We start from the raw sequence: 22,348 nt of genomic DNA on the forward strand, positions 1-22,348 counted from the left end.
AAAATTTCAGTAGGTCTGGTAGCACCTGAAGTACTTCATCAAATCTCTGCTCAGCCTTCTCTGCTCAAGGAGAGACATTGTCAGACCTGCTGAGATTTTCCAGCAATTTCTGTTTTTGTTTCTGCTTTCTAGCATCTGCAGTACTTTCAGTTTTCAACTTCAAGACAACCTCCATCTATAAAAACTTTGACATAACTTCATCTTCTCACTCCATTCCATGTTGTTAGACTTCTCTGACCATCTCACCATTTGTTCCATCATAACTTATAGAGCAGTTCCTGTACCCCCTTTTTCCACTTTAAAATTAGAGGTTAATCGTTCAGTCACTTTGCAAATTCTCAATCTAGATCACTCTGTTTTTGACACATTCTTTGTTGCTTCCACATCCTTCTCCACCTGTTCCTCCTCACTGCAATGGACAGCTGGATCTGACAACCGGAAGCGGCAGATTCAAACCACTACAAATGCCGGAGGAAAGATCACAGAAGCGCTTCACAGGAGGCTCCCAAGCACTGAGGATGTCACCTAGACAGGGGACAAAACGTCTGCAACAAATTCTCAGCTCGGCGAACAGAACCGCAATAGTAATAATATGTACCAGTCTCATACGTTCTTGCTTCTGATCACACTGCAATCTATTGACTCTTTAGCATTGTCAAAATTGCATTCGTTATGTATATCAGTATCAGACTGGTCACGTAATAATTTGGTTATAATGACATCTATTAGTCTTGTACCCGCCTATTATTGGTGACATTGGATTCAAAATCTTGAATTGTTAAAAAATTTATTCCTTTTATAGATCAGAATCAATACAGGCCCTGGTATGAGGGCAAGTTTTCATAAGGCAGCTTGGCCAATTGCTTGATTGAAACACTTCAGCACCAATAATAGAGTTTTTGCTGATAATTTAAACACAGTTTAAAGACAGAATTCCAGAACTCAGAACCATTTCCTACCTCAATGAATTTATTGAAATTCACTAAATGCTGAGTTCATTTTTACTGAAACATTAATCCTTCTGGTGCTTTACTGGAACCCTTATTGTGCAATGCTGGTCACCAAGGTCACCACTCCCTTCTCTTAGATGCTTGAATCAAAATAAGTTGATTTTGGTAATACTCTGCCCATTGAACTGCTCCTGGATGCATTCACCCTTCATATCGATCTCCTGTCTGGGGTTTTGGTTCATCATTGCTTAATGTAAACTTTGTCCTGTCGATAAGACACTTGCATTCCTCAGTTTAACTTCTGTAACTTAGTCTCCTCTCTATTGGCTCCTCCCTAGTCTTCATATCTATTCCAATCTTTATCATGTCCATGTGACTCAACTTTCTGTCTAATCACAAAGAAGTTTATGTCTATGTTTCCTTTCCTTTATTGCTCTTGGATCCTTCTCTCTTCACTTTCATGTTAACTAATCAGTTTCCTTCTATTTTCCCCTATGCAGCACTTTGTTATTATTCAAATCCCTACCTAAACTTTTACTATTCTTCCACCTCCTTATTTTCCTGCCCCATTCCAGAATCAACTCTCTTTGGACAAGCTCACAGCATCTTTCTGTTTCTCTTGGCTCTCTCCAAAGATTTCATCAATGCATTTGTCTCCACAATTTCATGAGCCTCAAACCTAATTGCATCATGCTACAGCCCTATAACCTTTTCATTCAGCCCGCCTGTTGACTGTCAATCAAAGTAACATCTTCTCAGTTCACTCATTCCTTCTGCAGCAGACTGTGGACTCTGCAGTGGGTCAACAATAACTTGCCCTCTCTCATCTCCCTGCAAAGTAGCTGTGCTTGTAAATAAGTTTTTCACCATTTGTGGCCTTGATGTAGTTGATTGGATTGCTATCATGTCCTTGACAGAAATTTAGTTCATGGGTGATGACACTTTTTCTTTTAAAATTCCCTGCTTGGTTATACCACCCACCACACACAGTGCTTAAACACCTCTGGATCTTTACCTCGATTGACAGTTCACTCCTCCAGCAACCTTTCAGACTTTGAATACCTGATCTGTCTTACTTACCTACTTGAAATATTTTCATTGCGTACTGCCTATCCTATTACCATGCCAAGTTTATCAGAGCTATCAAGAATACTTTCTACACTCAACCCCTGCACCAAGTGATTTTCCATTTGCAGTTACTTCAAACTCAACTCAATTTACCCTCTCTATGAGTCCAATGCCTTCTGGTTCTGCTTTAGTCTCTTCCATCATATTCATAACCACCCTATATTGATCTTGCCACTTCACTTTGTCATTCTGCATTCTTAGCCGACAACCAAAATATCCATTAGTCTATTGAAATAACTGCACCATAGGGAAAACACTGCTTAACAGCTATTTTGCTGAGATCTATTTCTCAATTATTCAATGCTTACAAACAAGATAAAGAGGTTTCAGAAATTCCAGAGATGAAAGACTTGTTTATGAAGAGAGATTGAGCAGTTTAGGTCTTTACTTGCCAGAATTTAGAAGGATGAAAAGAAATTTAATTGAGGTACATACAATGCTCAAGGGGTTTGACAAAGTTGACACAGAGCTGATATTTCCTCTTAGGGAACGATCTAGAATGAGAGGTCATAATTCAGGCTAAGGGGTAGCAGATTCAAAACAAAGATGAGGAGAAATTACATCACTCAAATGGTCATGGATCTGTAGAATTCACTATCCCAGGCATGGTGGATGCTCAGACACCGAATAAATTTAAGGAGGAGATACACAGTATTTTAATTAGTAATAGATTGAAGGGTTATGAGAAGTGGGCAGGAAAGTGGAGTTGAAATGGGAATGAGATTAGCCATGATCATATTGAATAACAGAGCAAGTTTAACTGACTGAATTCCCTATTCCTGCTCCTAGTTCTTACATTATGTGTCATATGCTTGTAGTTTCTGTTAGCAATGCTTTAAATTTCTGGTTGATTGACATGTTTGTAGAGCTGTAGTAAAAATGAATTAAAAAAAATAAAGTTATACATGAATAATTTTAATTTTTTTTCTTACATAACATTTTTATTGTAGGATTCAGTTGATTCTGTGCTGAGTATATACATAGTGAATGAGCATGGAAGAGCCATAGATTAGCAAGTAGGGCATTAGGCAACATTGTGCTCATCGAGGGGTGGTGGGTGCAGTGATAGTGAAAGAGATTATGTCGCGATGGAAGGCATTAGGAGTTACGGACGTGAGTAGTGCTTGTAGGACATGAGGGACAACAGAGGTTGCGTATGGGGGATAGGTTAGCACACATTACCTTTTGAACTTACCAATCAAAGGTTCTCTCATCCAGATCATAGTACATGACAGAAGAACATAAAAGCATAAAAAATATGAGCAGAAGAGGGCCATCTGGCCCATCCAGCCCGCTCCGTCATTCAATAACATATTGGGTGATCTTTTTATGGATTCAGCTCCACTTACCCGCCCACTCACCATCACCTTTAATTCGTTTAGTTCAAAAATGTATCTAACTTTGCCTTAAAAACATTCAATGAGATAGCCTTATTTGCTTCACTGGGCAGGGAATTCCACAGACTCACAACCCTTTGAGTGAAGTAGTTCTTCCTGAAATGCCACAAACCAGGGTTCCTTGAAAAGCTGGCCTGACTGCATGAAAACTTTGAGGTATGGGGATGCCTATTCCTGCAAAAGGACAGGTCTGGTTGGGAGTGGAGGGTATAGTCTTGCAACCTGCCCCATTCAGCTCCTTTATCCTGCTTCAAAGAATATTGGACAACTGGGATTGGAGCCTGGATTGGATTCTGATACTATTTTTAAAGGCCCAATCCCATAAAAGTCCAGTCCAATATTGCATTTAACAAACTCTAAACTGAACAGATTCTATTCTCCACGAATATTAGCATTTCACTATGAATACAAATAAGAATTCAGAACAAGTCACTTTCATTTTGAACACTACTTTGAAATTTAATTTTGCAATTTATGCCTCATATTTGCCTGGCTCCAACAGAGATAGCAGAGCTTTGCTTATAGAGTAGTACAGATATATTCACATTTACTGACTTGGCTTAACAACAGACAATTTCTTCTCTTTCCCTAAAATGCCTGAATCAGAATGTTCAAAATAAAAAGAAGCTAAACCAAAATATGCTCACTAAATTCAACTCCCAGTCATCTTTGTATATATAGAGTTATGACCATGTGTCAGAACATGAATTATTGTGGACATTTTTAACTTGCAACTCCAAAATGTGCTTTCTTTTTAAAATAGAGCTGATACAGCCAAAAGTGGCTGTGGGTATAAATTAAATGGCTTTCTGGAGAGACCCATGGAACTTCACACCTATGAATGCAAAGGGAACTGGAAACAACAGCCTTCAAAGAGGGGAAGAGGCAAGTGAAACAGATTGAACTCTGATCTCTTCTGACTACAAAGATTAATAAGAATTTGGTCTCCTTCAGCTCAACAAGTCGCCTCATGCAGGTAATGTCCCAAACCACAGACGTTTGGAGAATATACAAGGACAGGGATTAAGAAGCCTGTTTCAACTCTGCTGGTGTGCACAACTGTGACTGAACAATCTTAAGTATGCCAGCCTGGGTTTAAGTGTTAGCATGCTGTGGCTGTCACAATCAAAGAACTATCACCTAGTTACCCCACGTTGAAGATACAGCTCTCTCTCCTTCTGAGTGCTGCAAACCAGTTAAAAAGGAAACATGTCACAAAAGAACTTTCTCTCACCTTGAGTGCCGGAAATCAATCATGGTCAAAAGAACTACAGAATTTAAACTATTCTGCACAACAAAGGACTTTTCAACTACCACTGTCAATGCTGTCTGTAGTGTCCATTGCAATGGTCACAATGTTCAACGATCTCCTTTTTACGAACAATTCAAACACTGATTTGTAGATCAGTTTTGCTTTTGCTTTTACCATTTTGGATTTATCTTTTATTTCTAATCTGTATACATGTGTGTTGCATTAGTAATTCTTCTTGTAGTTCCACTGAATAAAATCACTTGTTTAGTTAGCAAACAGTTATTTTTGCACTCCAAGGCTGTTCTAAAGCAGGGAGCAATTTTGGCAGAAGAATGTAATGCCCAGTAGAATCTGATGTTTATTTTTTGAGCTAGATCTGGAGTAGTCAAGCAACAGTAAACTATTTCTCTTTGAATTATTATAGCAGAAATGCATCATGAGTAAAATAATTTGAATTCATTGGATATAAGGGATTTCAGGCAATGAAAAGGAAACTGTCCAACATAGGACAGAGTGGAACTTTTACTAGGAAAAGGGAATCAAGGATAAAGGTGAAGGTGCACTTAAGAGTATTGCTAGCTGTAGAAATATCATGGTAAACAAAGGGTCAAAGGTTAGACAATTAGTATTTGACAATACTGTTGTGAATGAATTGTGGGAGAATCCTCCCAAAGGGCAGGTACAGAGGGTGGAGAGGTGCAAGGGTATTGTGGATGGTGGAGTAAAGGATTGAGCACAACATTCAGGCCAATCTCCAATACTGAAGAGCTACACTATTTGATATGTCAACGTCTTGCCTGCTTTTTAAAGTACAGAGTGTTTTGATATAATGTGATAGTTCTGTTCCCATGTGATTCTGCATTAAAAGAAAATCATGTAATAGCAGCACCATTTAAAGCAATGGAACCGGAATTGCACTGTAGCCAATACAGGTAAGGAAAGTTCATTCTACAAATAATGGTCTAAGTTCTTCATTCGCATTATAGCCAATTTGCGTTGAAAAAAACGTGTTAAAGCAGAACCAAGTATAAAGCGTAAACATTCCATGGCATTTTCTTGAAGAAGAGCAATGAAGATATCGTTGAGAGTCCTGATCAATATTTGTTCCTTAAATGACATCAGAAAAACAAGTGTTTGATCAGTGGTATATTGTTTCTTGCAGGGGCTTGTTGGGTTTCCACATTTCCTACAATTCTAAAAGCACTTAATTGGTGAAAAACACTTTGGCTAGTCTCGAAGACAGAGGAAGCTCCCATACAAAATGCATGTTTTCTTTTTAGGATTCACAGTTAAGCCATGAAGAGACCCTTCCCTTGCAATGCTTTTCACATAAAGTGCAATAATCTTTCATTAATGTAGAAAAGATTCTGATCTGTGGAAATGAATTTACTTGCCAAATTCCAACGATCAAACAAATAAAGGTTAAACTTAAAAATGCTTATTTTTAGTTTTAATTCATGTTTCTTTTTTATATCTCTTCTCTCTTCCTATTCAGTGAATTCAAAATGTCTTTATTTTCTCTTGTCCTCCTTAGTTATGTTGAGATGATTCCAAGAATTTGCTATAATAAAAAAACTTGCAACACTAATAATATTACAATGATTTTTCATAAAGAATAGAGTCTGGTTTATTTACAGCAATTAAAATTGAGGTCACACCATAATTATTGCTAGAGTTTCTTGGTACTCCAGATAGTACATATTAGTGTTCACTTTTTCTGTTACCTATGGCTCAGAAATTAAATTTCTGCTATTTACCGAGACAAATTGTTCATAAACCAATTAGAATTGTAATTTGCATTTAATTTTCATGCCTCGCCCAACAGAAATAATTATCGAAGACAGTTACAAATATGTTCCTTAAACAGCTCATTTATAATCCAGTATAATAAAACACTAATTGCAAATATTTTGGAAAGTTTACAGTTGCTTGACTACTCTAAACTTTTGGCTCATATTTTTCATTTGTATTTCATTACTGAGGGAAACAAACGCAAGGGACAAGTGCCAGATCAATAGTCAAAACAGATAGATTCAGAGATGGAGATATGCAAGAACACACAGATTTTATGCATTAATCTTTTCATCTTGCTTCTGCCATTTTATTCTGATAAACACAATATAGAAACATTGCAGAGCAGTTAGTAAGTTCAGCTTACTCTTCCCTCAAATTCATGAATAAAGACTCAATTTGACCTGTTTACTTTGAATGTGCCAATGTAGTTCCTACACCAGTTGGATTTCAAATGATGTTTAACACAAGTGGGGAAGTTGCTTTTAAATGATAGCTTGTGACTGAGATCACTGCATTGTCCTTATATTTCGTCTTTAGAAAACAGAATGCCTCTCTACATCTGCCATGAAAGCTAACATTTTCCTTTTGATGACATTTTAGCAATTTGTCCAATGGGCATACATTGACTTTCTCGCTACTGTCTTCAAATCTCAACTACCTACAAAATCGAATTCACGAACAATATTTGAGGGGTTTCACTAATTCTTTATCACTATCATTTTTGAATTGATCTTTTATAGATCTATTTTATTCTGAACATCTTATTTGCCTTTTCTCACAAGCATTCATAAAAATAATCAAATGTAATGTCACAACTACATTTGGTATTAGGTTATGATGGATCTAAGATTCACAGCTGTGCATCATTGGAAGTCAAGTTCATCAGAAGGTCAGTAACTGCAATTTGCAATTAATTACAGGAAAGACCATTTGAATTTACTGAGAAAAATAACTTTAAAAAACCAAGAATATTATAAATAAATATTAAATTCTAAAAATAAATTGATATTCCAAAGGACTATTCCTATAATAAACCTTAAAGGCTATCATCTTCCTTTTAAATTTAAATTGATTTTGAAAATAGGAAAACAACAAAGAAAATAAATTAGTATTTAGTTCTGGGTGAGACTTCCAAATCAGACCCCCAGTGCTGTTTTCACGAAGATGGAGGGCCTCTGTTCGTCCACGCAAAAACTCAGGCCTCAGATTTTGTGGAAAGAATATGACAAAGTATTTAGGCATCATTATTTTATTCCCGCTGACTGAGTTCAAAAATGAGCCAGATTGATGGTATGAAAATATCCTATTAGCTTGCTGCTTATATAAGATGCTAAAAGCATTTCCTATTTCCCAGCTGCACTAGCACAAAATATTCAAAAGGATATACTATTTATTTCATTAAAATTCCCATTGTGAATCAATTCAGACATCAAGGAATAAAACTAAATGATTTTAAAATCAGGAAAAAACAACTTACACAGGTCTCCGTGGTTAGTCTTGGATCTTTCTTTGGGATTTCTTTTAAGGATTTTTTTACCATGGATGCTCTGGATGGGTTAGGTTGACCATCTTTCACTTTTATGATGCTTGGTGTAGAATCTGGAGCATCTACTCTGGTGGGAGATTTGCTTAGGACTGGAGAGATATTGCTGTGAATCTTTTCCTTGTCCATTTTAGTCTGTGTAAGAAAAGGAGTTTCTTCTAAGGTTTGTTCTCCTGAAGCAGTTCTTATTGTTCTTTCAGAGGCAACTGACATTGAACTGTGGGATGTATGGTAGATAAATGAGGCTTCCGAACTAATGGAACTTGTCCTGGTATCCACAAGTCGTTTGGTAATGTTATTCAGCATATCATCCTTAGGTGTAAAAATAATTTTATTACAAATTTAGATCAAAAATGAAAATTACTCACAAGTTAAAGAAGTAATCATTATACAACTTAATAATTAATATTACATTGCTTCTTGTTCTGTATGCATATAATGGCTTCCTTCACTCAGCTGCTAGCTCCTCACTTTTACATCTGCCACTGTAACCCCCTTCTTAAAGACATGTTACTCCTCTGCCTTAAAATATTGCTGTACAATGTAAATAACCTTTTTTTCCTGTGCAAAGTCATTGACTCTCCTATATTCTTATAATCTTCCCCACAACCCCAATTAGGTTTCCACCTCTAGTGCAGCAGTGACATTCTTTGTTAGCCTATGTATTTCCATTTTGGTTCTCTTGCCCTGTCTGTAGCCTGTGACTAATACAATTACCCATCCTCCTCCAACACATTGTTTTATTTCTGAATCATCATAACTATCCTCCAGCAATGTCTTCATTTTTGTTTACACATAATATTTGTTACCTCTTCAGGAATATAGTCATGTCCTGCTCTTATTTCATATCTAAATCCTTCCCCTTGTTGGCTTTATCCAAAGATGATGTGAGGTGGATAGGCCATATGTCCCAGATACTGACCAATTGTATCAAACAGCTTCTCCCTTAAACATGGGAGGTACTACAGAACAACCTTGATTATCCAAATGAGAGGGGATGAGTATCTATTGTTCAGATAACTGATTGTTTGGATAACTGATTGTTCAGATAACATTTTTAGTGGATCTTGAGATCTTGTTCAGATAGTCTGAAATTCAGATAACTGATGTTCAGATAACCAAAGTTGTTCTGTGGTTGTATTCAACTAAAACATGCATTCAAAATGCAAAGTGCAACATAAGATTCTGTGATTGGACAATCATTCCTAAATAACCTCGGATTTGCAAAGAAATTAGCTGACAACCAATTTAGGATTGTCAGTTGCATTCACAGCATGGTACTCTTGCATGTGCTGGAAGGTACCCATGCTTAAGCACTCTTTGCAGGCAGAAAGAACTTGTACACATACACCGCCCGGACTAACTCAACAGCATGTGAAACAGTATTCTCTGGTTCATTTCTCAGTGGAATGCCATGATCAATCACAGTCAACTTTCCTGGTTTAAGATTTAGGCAAAGCTTAGTATTTAACTGACAGTCATTATCAAATAGATGCATTCTCCTTAGTAATGTCTCTACTAATCAGAGTTCACCTGCCAACAAATGAGCACTCTCCTCTCGTACAGTATAAATGTTGTTTTCCCTTCACATTGGCATTTTTGTGATTCATCCTGATGAGTGCAATATGAAAGGTTTTGCTGTACAGGAAGTCCCCAGTTACGAACAAGTTAAAAAATAATTTTTAAAAATGAGAAGCTGGAGGTTGGTTCATAAGTATAGGACATTCGTAAGTCAGGTGTTCGTAACCTGGGGACTTCCCAAAATGTTTCTTCTGTTAGCAAAATACATTTAAATAGCATTATTATTTGAATGCAAAACAAGGCATTTTGCTTGCCAGCTTCCTACAATGTATTTTATCCTGTGGATTCAATTTATGGAAATTTCAACAGAATTAGCTTTAGCTGGACAGAAATATTCAGCTGTTTAATGTATAAAATTACTTTTTGTAATTTATCTAATGACTTTTATGTGTTATCTGCCTGGTGCTTGGGTTCAGGATATCGTATTTGGGCTGCAGAGGAACTTGGAGTGGGAGGAGAGGGGAAAGATCCAGTGGCCGTGGTCCACAGAGGTACCAATGACATAGATAAAACTAGGGCAGAGGTTCTGCTAAAGGAGTATGAACAGTTAGGAACTAAATTAAAAAACAGAACCAAAAAGGTAATAATCTCCGGATTACTACCTGAACCATGAGCTAATGGCACAGGGTCAATAAGATTAAGCAGGTAAATGCGTGGCTCAAAGATTGGTGTGAGAGAAATGGGTTTGAATTCATGGGACATTGGCACAAGTACTGGGGAAGATGGGATCTGTTCCAGTGGCTTGTTCTTCATCTGAACCATGCTGGGACCAGATTCTGAGCAAATTACATAACTAGGGTGGGAGACCAGGCTTTGAACTAAATGGGGGGGGGGGGGGGGCTTACTTTTAGGGGAAATTAAAAAACACGAAAGGAGGAGGAAAGAGTGCAGAACTCAGGAGAGGTTATACACAAATAAGACAGGATATACACAAATAAGACAGAGTGTATGGAAAGGGTTAGAAATCAAACTTCAAGCACACTGGACAAACGAATGACAATGAGAAGAGGGACCGTTAATACAGTGCTAAAAGGTGTTATAACTGAAAATGCATACAGTATAAGGAATGAAATAAAGAGCTTGTGGCACAGATCGAAATTGGCAGGTATGATGTGGTTGGTATCACACAGACATGGCTGCAAAGGGATCAGGATTGGAAGCTGAATATTTAAGGATATAGATCCTATCGAAAAAGATATGCGGGTGGGTAAAGGTGATGGAGTTGCCTTATTAGTAGGAAATAAAATTAAAGTAATAGGAAGAAACGAAGTAGGGTCAGATGGTGAAGAATCGGTGTCTGTAGAATTGAGGAACCACAAAGGTAAATAGACGATAGGTGGAGTTACGTACAGGTCTCTAAATAGTAGTCAGGGGCTGGGGTGTAAGATACACGAGGAGACAGAAAAGATGTGTAGGAAAGGCAAAGTTACAGTGATCTTGGGGGATTTCAATATGCGGACTGGGAAAATCAGGTTGGTAGTGGACTGCAAGAAAATGTATTTGTGGAATGTCTATGAGATGGTTTTCTGGAGCAGCTTCTGGTGGAGCCCACAAGGGAACAGGCAATACTGGACTTAGTGTTGTGCAATGAGAAGGACTTGGTAAGGGAGATTAAGGTGAAGGAACCCTCTAGAGACAGTGATCAGAATGTAATTGAATTTACTCTGCAATTTGAAAGGGAGAAAATAGAATTAGAGGTAACAGTATTACAGCTGAATAAAGGCAACAACAGAGGCATGACAGAGGAGCTGGGTAGAATTGACTGGAAGAGGTGTCTAGCAGGAAAGACAGTGGAACAGCAGAGACTCAGCCCAAGGAAAAAGATGCAGGGTACAGGGAGGCTGAGGCAACCATGGGTGACTAGGGAAGTCAGGGACAACATAAAAGCAAAAGAGAAAGCATATAATGTGGTGAAGGGCAATGGGAAACCTGAAGATTGGGAAGCTTACAAAGACCAATAAATGGCAATAAAAAAATATAAGGAGGGAGAAGATTACATTTGATGGAAAGCTACGCAGTAATATAAAGGAAGACTGTAAGACTTTCTTTAGATATATAAAGGGCAAAAGAGAGGCAAAAGTGGACGTTGGGCTACTGGAAAATGATGCTGGAAAAACAGTAGTAGGGAACAAGGAAATGGCTGAGGAAATTAATAATGACTTAGCAGCAGTCTTCACAGGTGAAAGACATGACTAATATCCCAAAAATTCAAAAGAGTGAGGGGTCAGAGCTGACTATGGTGGCTGTCACCAAGGAGAAGGTGCTAGTAAAACTGAATGGCCTGGAGGTGGATAAATCACCTGGACCTGGACTCTATTCTAGAGTTCGAAGGGAGATAGCTGAAGAGATAGTCAAGGCATTAGTGGTGATCTTTCAGGAATTGCTAGAATCATGGAGGGTCCCAGAGGACTGGAAAATCGCTAATGTGACACCCCTGTTTAAAAAGGGAGTAAGACAAAAGACGGAAAATTACAAACCAATTAGCCTAGCCTTGGTCGTGGATAAGATCCAGGAATCCATAGTGAAGGATGAAATTTCTGAATTCTTGGAAATGTATGGTAAAATAGGGCAAAGTCAACATGGTTTCATCAAAGGGGTGTCATGCCTGAGACACGAGTAGCATTGAGGAGTTGGGGAGGCTGTAGAAGGATTTGGACAGGTTAGGAGAGTGGGCAAAGAAGTGGCAGATGGGGTACAACCTTGGAAAGTGTGAGGTTATGCACTTTGGTAGGAAGAATTGATGCATGGACTATTTTCTAAATGGGAAGAAAATTCAGAAGCCTGAAGTGCAAAGAGACTTGGGAGTTCTAGTCCAGGATTCTCTCAAGGTAAACTTGCAAGTTGAGTCAGTAGGTAGGAATGCAAATGCAATGTTGGCATTTATTTTGAGAGGACTTGAATATAAAAGCAGGGATATAATTCTGAGGTTCTATAAGGCTCTTGTCAGACCACATTTGGAGTACTGTGCACAGTTTTGGGCCCCATATCTCAGGAAAGATATACTGGCCCTTCAGCATCTTCAGAGAAGATTCGAGAGAATGGTCCCAGGAATGAAAAGGTTAACATATGAGGAACGTTTGAGCACTCTGGGTTTATACTTGATGGAGTTTAGAGGGCTGAGGGGAGATCTAATTGAAACATTCCAAATATTGAATGGTCTGGACAGAGTGGATATTGAGAAGATGTTTCCATTGGTAGGAGAGACTAGGAGCTGAGGGCACAGCCTTAGAGTAAAAGGACAAACAGGAAGACAGCTAATGATCCGTATCCATGAACATCAACTAGCCACGAAACAACACGACCAGCTATCCTTAGTAGCCACACACGCAGATGACAAGCAACATGAATTCGACTGGGACAACACTACCATTATAGGGCAAGCCAAACAGAGAACAGCCAGGGAATTCCTAGAGGCATGGCACTCATCCACAGACTCTATCAACAAACACATCGACCTGGACCCAATATACCGGCCACTACAGCAGACAGATGGAACTGACAACCGGAAGTGGCAGAGACAGGCCACTATAAATGCCGGAGGAAACATCACAGAAGCGCTTCACAGGAGGCTCCCAAGCATGAGGATGTCACCTACACAGGGGACGAAACGTTTGCAAGACAAATTCCCAGCTCGGCGAACAAAACCACAACATTGTCTACTTAACCATCCATTTAGAAAGCTAAAATAGCCCACATACAGAACAATGGAAACAAATACCTAACTCACACAATCTTGAAAAAATTCTGATAGTGACTCCAGCCGCATATTTGGTCACCTCAAGTGATAGATATTAAAGGACTTGGTTATCTTTGGCCCAATTGCTGGTTTGCAAACATCTTGAGGACATGACAGAGATTCTCAAGACTAATTTTAATAAGATATGTGTCTATATGAACAAGGTAACCCAACCACAATTGAGCAATCTCCAAGCAATATCTCAGATGGGTCATTGATGACAGCAAATATTACACTCCCAGCAAACATACAGGGGTTTAAGAAGGTAGGTTTTGTACTTGTTCATGAATTGTGGGCATTGTTAGCTCGGCCAGCATTTATTGCACATTCCCAATTCCCTGCAGATGAGCTGCCTTCTTGAATTCCTACGATTCTTCGAGTTTTATGACTCCCATGGTGCTGCTATGAAGGGAATTCAAATTTCATCATCTGCTATGGTGGGAGTCAAACCCATGTCCTCAGAATATTAACCATGGTGAGGAGGTGACAGTGTTAGACGGGGGTGGCTGTTGATTTCGGTTGGTTTAAATAGTGCTTGGGATGGCAAAGACTTTTTCAGTGTTTCAGAGTTTTCTGGGGTGGAAGAAGTGACTTTGGGGGTTTTGCAAAAGGTGGTTAAGGCCAAGCTGCTAGAATTAGCAGAAAAGCTGGAGCTGGAGCTGGAGCTGCCTCCTTCTGTGAGGAAAGGAGAGATAATTATAGCAATAGCTTGGCATTTAAATTTGCTGGAAACACCATCAGAATCTTTACAGATGGCTAAAATTCAATTGAAAATGAAGCAGCTTGAGCTAGAGGCAAAAGACAAGGGCAACAGAAATGAAACAATTTGAATTATGATTAAAAGTAGGGGGAAGAGAAAAAGAATGAATCGCTTTAGCAGAACAAAAAGAAGAGAGAGAAAAGGAGAAAGACCAAAGAAAGAAAGAGAGGGAATTTGAACTTCAGAAATTGGCACTCAGACAGGAAAGTCAGCTTATGTGGATAAATGTATGGTTATCCACTTTGGTGGCAAGAACAGGAAGGCAGATTACTACCTAAATGGAATCAATTTAGGTAAAGGGGCAGTACAGAGAGATCTGGGTGTTCTTGTACACCAGTCAATGAAGGTAAGCATACAGGTACAGCAGGTAGTGAAGAAGGCTAATAACATGCTGGCCTTCATAACAAGAGGGATTGAGTATAGAAGCAAAGAGGTTCTTCTGCAGCTGTACAGGGCCCTGGTGAGACCGCACCTAGAGCACTGTGTGCAGTTCTGGTCTCCAAATTTGAGGAAAGACATTCTGGCTATTGAGGGAGTGCAACGTAGGTTCACGAGGTCAATTCCTGGAATGGCGGGATTACCTTACATTGAAAGACTGGAGCGACTGGGCTTGTATACCCTTGAGTTTAGAAGACTGAGAGGGGATCTGATTGTGACATATAAGATTATTAAAGGATTGGACACTCTGGAGGCAGGAAACATGTTTCCTCTGATAGGTGAGTGCTGAACCAGAGGACACAGCTTAAAAATACGGGGTAGACCATTTAGGACAGAGATGAGGAGAAACTTCTTCACCCAGAGAGTGGTGGCTGTGTGGAATGCTCTGCCCCAGAGGGCAGTGGAGGCCCAGTCTCTGGATTCATTTAAGAAAGAGTTGGATAGAGCTCTCAAGGATTGTAGAATCAAGGGTTATGGAGATAAGGCAGGAACAGGATACTGATTAAGGATGATCAGCCATGATCATATTGAATGGTGGTGCAGGCTCGAAGGGCAGAATGGCCTACTCCTGCACCTATTGTCTATTAAAAAGATGGAGATGAAGGCTGAAGGCAAGTGAAGAAGAGAGTGAGGATGAGCAAACCCATGGTAGCTAAAGGCCTGGTGAAAAACTGTTTAAATATATTCATGCGTTGACTACATTTGATAAGAAAGATGTGGAAGCCTTTTTCATCGCATTTGAAAAGGTGGCTAAACAAATATGGTAGCCAGTGACCATATGGGTTTTGTTGATCCAAACAAAACTTTGTAGGTAGAGCTAGTGAGATATTTGCATCACTATCAGAGGAGGTATCTGGGGAATATGAGGAGGTGAATATAGCCATCTTAAGTGCATACAAGCTTGTGCCAGAAGCCGACAGACATTTCAAGAATCTAAGAAGGACCCTCATTAAACCTATATTGAGTTTGAAAGGATCAGTCAAAGTAAATTTAATAGGTGGATAAGGGCATTAAAAGTAGACCTTCTGGCACTCTTAGAGAGATGGTTACTTTGGAGGAGTTCAAAAATTCACTTCCTGAAGTAGTGAGAACTCATGTGGAAGAGCAGAGAGTTAAAATGGGAAGATTAGCAGCTGAAATGTCAGATGATTATGAGTTGGTTCAAAAATCAAAGCTTGGCTTCCAATATCAATTTCAATCCATCAGGGATAGAAATTGGGGAAAAGAGAAATCCTCACGTGGAAAGGGAAAGGTAGATCTCGGTGAAGGTCATAAAGATAAGTTACCACAGGGTAATTAGGAAATACTTGAAGGGAAAGAGAAATTAAAAAGCTCCGGTGTTTTCACTGCAATAAAGTAGGCCATATAAAATCACAGTGTTGGCGGGTTAGGAAAAGCACTGGGAAACCAGAAGTAGGAAAAAGGGATAAGCCAGTGAATTTTGTTGGAATGGGATTGGAAAACACAGTGGAGGCTAGAAAACAGCACCAGAATATACAAGTTGGTCAGAGGTTGGTTAAGCAGGAAGTGCCAGATCTCCTTAAACCACTTTTCAGTGAAGGTAGAATTTACTCACATAGGCTAAGAGCAGCAGGTCAAGAGGATACAATACTAAGAGATACAGGATCCTCTCAATCTGTGATGTTGAAAGATGAGGAGATACGTACCTCTGAAGGACTATTGCCAGAAAACGTGCGAGTAACAGGAATTCACAGTGACAGAAGAAGTGCTCAATTATGTAAAGTGAGGTTACAGTGTCGGTGAAAAGTGGAGAGGTTGTGGTAGGAGTACCGGACAAATCCTCAGCTCCAGAAATACCATTTGTCCTTGCTAACGGTATAGCTGGCTCGCAGGTAGGCGTGCTGCCCACTGTGGTTGAAAAACCAGTGGAAACTCAGGCAACTGAACAACTGCAGGACGTATATCCTAGGATTTTTCCTGACTGTGTGGTAACAAGGTCACAAAATCACCAGTTGAAACAGGAGAGGTCAAAGAGTACAAATAAGAAAGTTGAAGTGGAATTAGCAGAGATCCTGTTTGATCAGATGGCTGACACAAACCAGGAGCAAATAGATGACACAGCAGACATCTTTAGCTCAGATAAATTAACTGAGTTATAGTAGTAAGATAAAAATTTAAAGCAATTGTAGCAAGAGGCACACATGGAAAAAGAATCCAAATGTATCCCTGAATGCTATTCTCTTAAAAATGATGTCTTAATGAGGAAATGGAGACCATCACCTATTGAAGCAGATGAGAAATGGGCAGAAGTTCATCAAGTGGAATTACCAGTGGGTTATAGAAAGGAGGTGTTGTGGGTAAAAGCTCAAGCTAAAATACAAAAACATTTTTACTGGCCTGACTTTGCAAAATGTACAGAACAACCTCAGTTACCCAAACATCAATTATCTGAATTTCAGACTTTCCGAACACGATCTCAAGGTCCCGAAGAAACATGATCCTTATCCAAGCAATCGGTTATCCGAACAATCAGTTATATTCCCTGCCCACCTCTTTTTGATAATTGAGATTGTTCCGTAGTTGAATTTTGTCAGACATGTCATACATGTCACGTAATGGGAAAACCACAGGCATTAACAAAACCCGCCCCTTTGATACCAATTCCTGCATTTGAGGAACCTTTTACAAGAATCTTAATTGATTGTGTAAGACCTCTACCTAAAACAAAAGGTGGGAATCAGTATTTGTTAACACTAATGGATGTGTCCACTAGGTTTCCAGAAGCTGTTCCATTATGCAATATCACAGCTAAATGGATTGTAGAGGAGTTACTCAAACTTTTCACCAAATACAGACTAACCGCAAAGATAAAATCAAATCAAGGATCAAACTTTATACCAAAATTATTCAAGGAAGTTATGGACAGTTTAGGAATAAAACAATTCAAATCCACAGTGTATATCCAGAATCGCAGGGAGCACTAGAAAGGTGGCATTAGACATTAAAGACCATGTTGAGAGCTTATAGTCAGGACTATTTAGACTATCCAGATACGATAAGGGAATTCTGCTTGTGCTTTTTGCCATCAGAGATGCATCAAATTAATCAACCAAATTCAGTCTATTTGAATTAGTTTTTGGGGATGATGTGAGAGGACCGCGAAAATTGATTAAGGAGAAATTGATAAGTCAGAATTCAGAGATCACATATTCAGAGTGTTGGCTGGACAGCATTTAAAAGTATCACAGCATACAATGAAATGGGAAGCAGAGGAAATCAAAACTCGCAATTTTGCCATTGAGGATAAGGCGTTAGTGTTACTTCCAGTGATAGGTGAACCTTTAAAAGCAAGGTTTAGTAGATTGTTTCAAGTCAAAAGAAAATTGAGTGAGGTGAACTATTTGATAAGGACTCCTGACAGAAAGAAATCTCACAAAGTGTGTCATGTGAATATGCTCAAAAGGTATTTTGACAGGGAAAGAAAACCAAAGAAGACTGTATTATTGGTTCCAAAAAAAAAGGGAAGAACCAAGTTCAGAGGATTCTGAATTGGACATTCCCCAAATTAAATTGGACAATGAGGAAGTTGTCAAACATTGGGATAAATTATTGAGTAACCTTCCAGAGCAAAATCAAAATGGTCTGTAAGAGTTATTACTATCGCCTGAGGAGATATGTGGAAATAAGCTGCAAGTACTAACCTAATTATGCATGATGTAGATATAGGAGATGCTGTTTCGATTAAGCAACATCTTTATAGATGTTGGAGGAACCCTCTGAAGTCGGCACATGTTCAAAATGAGATTGAACGCAAGCTCCAAGATAACATGATCAAAATGAGTTACAGTGTCTCGAGCTCACCCATAGTAATGTTGCAAAGACCAGCTGGTACCCAACAGTTACATGTGGACTATCGCACAGTCAATGGCATTACAAGAACTGATGCATATCCGATTCCATGTTTGGAAGATTGTGTTGTAAACGTGGAACAAGCAAAGTTATATTTCTAAGTTGGGCTTGCTCAGATGATACTCAGATGATAACTTTGTCCAAAAAAGAGAAGACAATTTCAGCTTTTGTAATGTCAAATGGACTGTATCAATTTAAAGTCATACCATTTGGTATGAAAACTGTGCCAGTCACATTTCAGAGTCGAACCAATAAGGTCATTACTGGATTACCCAATTGTGTCATTTACATTGATGACCTGGTGATTTTTAGTCACACATGGAAGGAACATTTGCAACATTTATCAGAATTGTTCTATTGACTTTGGAAGGCAGGCTTGGTGATAAACCTGACTAAAAGTGAATTTGCCAAAGCCCAAATCACTTTTCTGGGCCATACTATTGGACATGGACACATAGCCCCTTGGAATGCAAAAACAAAGGTAATTGGGAAGTTTCCCATACCATCGATGAAAAGAGCTGTGCTAGGATTCCTGGAATTTAATGGATTTCATCGAAAATTTGTACCAAATTTTAGCAATGTGGCTGCTCCACTCACTGAATTGCTAAAGAAAGGCAAGATGTTTCAGTGGACAGCGGACTGTCAGAAGGCATTTGACAGCCTGGCAGCTGTGTTAACCACTGCCCAGTATTAGCCACAACTAATTACACAAAACCATTCAAGGTGGCTATCGATGCAAGTGATGGCGGGTGTCGGTGCTGTGCTCTTGCAGGAAGGCGAAAGAAGATAGAAAGAACTATCAGGTATTTCTCCAAGAAATTGAACATTCATCAGCTGAAATATTCAACAGTTGAGAAGGAGACTTCAAGCTTTGTGTTACAACACATTAATGTCTATGTTACCAGTAATGTATCGAGACAATCATATCACTGACCATAACCTATTGAAGTTTGAGGAGAAATTTAAAGATAAAAACAGCAGACTGTTTAGATGGAGCTTGTTGTTACAGCTGTTCAATTTGAAAATTGTGCATGTGGTAGGACAAGAAAACATGATTGCCGATGCATTGCTGAGACTTGAATGAGAAACAGAGGTATTCAGTGGCAGTAGTAAAAAGGACCGAAACAAAATGTAGTAGTGCTTGTTTGCATGATTAATAACAATGTAATGTTTATGTGTGTTTTAGAGTACTAATATATTAAGATTAAGGGGTTTTAAAATGAAGCCATCTTTGGATATTGATGGTTCTTTTTTTAAAGGGAGTAGGTGTGATGATGCCACACCTTTAACAACGTTATGCTGTCCTTGGCTTTTTTTCAGAGAGGTCATAAAAGCAGTGATTCCGAAAAGTCTAGCTTTGAAGTGTTTTAGGGCTATTTTGATTATAGCTAACAGATACTACCTCAGACAAAAGCCTTTCAAGTTTAAAAAAAACACTCGTACAATGAAAGCGGAGTGGCCAGTTCTCCCAGCTCAGCTTTTCTCGCGTTTGGCTTGGTTTTTAGCAGTCTGGCTGTTCAGTGAAAGGCAGTCAGTTCTGAGGTTGCTGATCCAAGAAACAGCTACATGAAAGATGTTCCATGCTGAATCCCTCTGCCACCTCGCTCTTTCCTGTAAGATCCTGTGCTTGATTTTACCTTTTTAAGGGGTTTGCTAAAGTATTTGGAACAGCATCATTAAGTTGGATAGTCTGTTGGTTTTTTGGATAGGTTACATTATTCTATATTCTGTTCTTTTTTGTTTCCATTTCATTCAGTAATATTGCAAATAAATTCTGTTTTGTTTAAAACTGAATGGTTGGGCCAGCTGCATTACGCGCCGAATATCCACTCTATTCCTGCTTAAAACAATGAGCAAAGTTAGGGTCCAGGTTACCTTCCAGAAATATTTTGAAGGGGTCTCACCTGGTTCATAACAATGTCCATAGATCCCTCAAAGTTGCCACTGAAGCTGATAGTGTTGTTAAGAAGGCATATAGTGTATTGGCTTTCATTAGCATGGGGGGTTATGCTGCAGCACTAAAAAGCCCTGGTTAGACAAGACTTGGAATATCACATTCAGTTCTGGTTGCTTCATCATAGGAAGAATGTGGAAGCTTCAAAGGGAGTACAGAGGAGATTTACCAGTATGCTGCCTGGACTGGAGGGCATGTCTTATGAAGAAAAGTTGAGGGAGCTAGGGCTTTTCTCATTGGAGAGAAAAAGGAGGAGAGGTGACATGATAGAGGTGTACAAAATGATGAGAGGTGTAGATAGAGTGGATAGCCAGAGACTTTTTTTCCCAGGGCAGAAATGGCTATCATGAGGGGGCATAATTTTAAGGTGATTGGAGGAAGGCTTAGAGGAGATATCAGTGGTAGGTTCTTTACACAGAGAATGATGAGTGCGTGGAATGAATTGTTAGCAGTGGTAGTAGATTCAGATACATTAGGGATAATTAAACAACTCTTAGATATGTGCATGGATGATAGTAAAATGAAAGGTATATGGGTTAGTTTGATCTTAGAGTACAATAAAAAGGTTGACACAATATCAAGACCGAAGTGCCTGTACTGTGCTGTGCTGTTCCAGGTTTTATGTTCTAATACTCAAGAAGCTCAACACCTTCTATGAAAAAGCAGGCCACTTGATTGGCACTACATCTACAAACATCAACTCCTTCTACCGCTAGCAGTCAGTTGCAGCAGGGTAAACCATTTACAAGATGCGCTGCAGAAATTCACCAAGGTTCCTTAGATAGCATGTTACAAATTTATAATCATTTCCATCCAGAAGGATTAGGGCAGCAGATATGTGAAAGCAGCACCACTTAGATGTTCCCTCCAAGCTACTCACCCTCTAGACATGGAAATATAGGGCTGTTCTGTCATACTCACTGGGCCAAAATCCTGGAACTCTCTCCCTAACTGCATTGTGGGTCTACCTACAGCAAATGAACTGCAGCGGTTTAAGAAGGCAGCTCACCACCAACTTCTCAAGGGCAACCTAGGGACAAGCTAAGCCAGCAACACCCACATCATACGAACAAGTGAAAAAAACATACTAACTGCCTAGACACCGTAACAATCCCTGAGGATGGGATAAGCAGAATTAGAAAATGTCTCCTGGGTGACCCGAAAGAGCACAAGAAGATTGCGATTCATCGGCTGGGGAACAGAATACACAGTTGCAACCAAACAGGTCCAAGAAATAGATAAAACTTGTTCTTCCAGAGTATTACTAAATTCATTAATTCCCAGTTAAAGGGAATAGCATGTACCATGTAGGCTCATCGCCTGAGACAGAATGTTTAATTTAAAATGAGAGATAAAGAATTTGGAACTGCACCTTAGTCCTGATACAAGACTGTAGAAAAACTAAACATTGTTGAACAATTTGAGGAGATGTGGGAGCTGGTAGTCTTGTGACAATTAGAGTTGAGAATGCAATCAAGTTGTTGATGGCCCTACCACGGGAACATGTGAATGGAATGAACAAAGTGACATGACCCTCTCTCACTAGTATCCTTACATACAGATACAGACTGGGACAACACATCCATCCTAGGACAAGCCAAACAGAGACACACACAAAAATTTCTAGAGAAATGGCATTCCATCTGGAACTCTATCAACAAACACACTGACTTGACCCCCTCAGAAATCGAACAGGAAATGACATCACCGTAGGAAATGAAACCCTAAAAACATAGTAGAAAGTATGAATCATCAGCAGCGCTTCATCCGGAGGCTCACTGAAGATGTTACCTAGTATGGTGATGAAATGTCTGAAAATGAATTGTCCAGTTCAGTGAGTGAACCTACATCTAGAACCTCAACCTGAGTGACAAATCTTCTCAAAACTCTCTGAATTGAATTGAATTGAATTTATTGTCACATGTACCGAGGCACAGTGAAACGC

At 39.1% G+C, this 22,348-nt stretch overlaps 1 protein-coding gene and 1 long non-coding RNA gene across 10 annotated transcripts in view; one reads left to right on the forward strand and one right to left on the reverse strand.

Moving 5' to 3' along the window:
* Nucleotides 1–22,348, reverse strand: part of cfap20dc (CFAP20 domain containing) — a 400,185-nt gene that overhangs the window by 92,018 nt on the left and 285,819 nt on the right. For all 9 annotated transcript variants that reach the window (XM_087994376.1, XM_087994375.1, XM_087994372.1 and 6 more), the window contains one exon: nucleotides 7,999–8,376. In XM_087994376.1, coding sequence (XP_087850502.1) covers nucleotides 7,999–8,376 — 378 coding nt within the window. The remainder of the gene's footprint in view (nucleotides 1–7,998; nucleotides 8,377–22,348) is intronic.
* Nucleotides 1–22,348, forward strand: part of LOC122559044 (uncharacterized) — a 140,282-nt gene that overhangs the window by 75,820 nt on the left and 42,114 nt on the right. The gene's annotated exons all lie outside the window — the stretch shown is intronic.

This window comes from Chiloscyllium plagiosum, unplaced genomic scaffold (assembly GCF_037043375.1).
Source record: "Chiloscyllium plagiosum isolate Xiang-an unplaced genomic scaffold, Cpla_swu_hap1 HiC_scaffold_14, whole genome shotgun sequence".
Lineage (NCBI taxonomy): Eukaryota > Metazoa > Chordata > Chondrichthyes > Orectolobiformes > Hemiscylliidae > Chiloscyllium > Chiloscyllium plagiosum.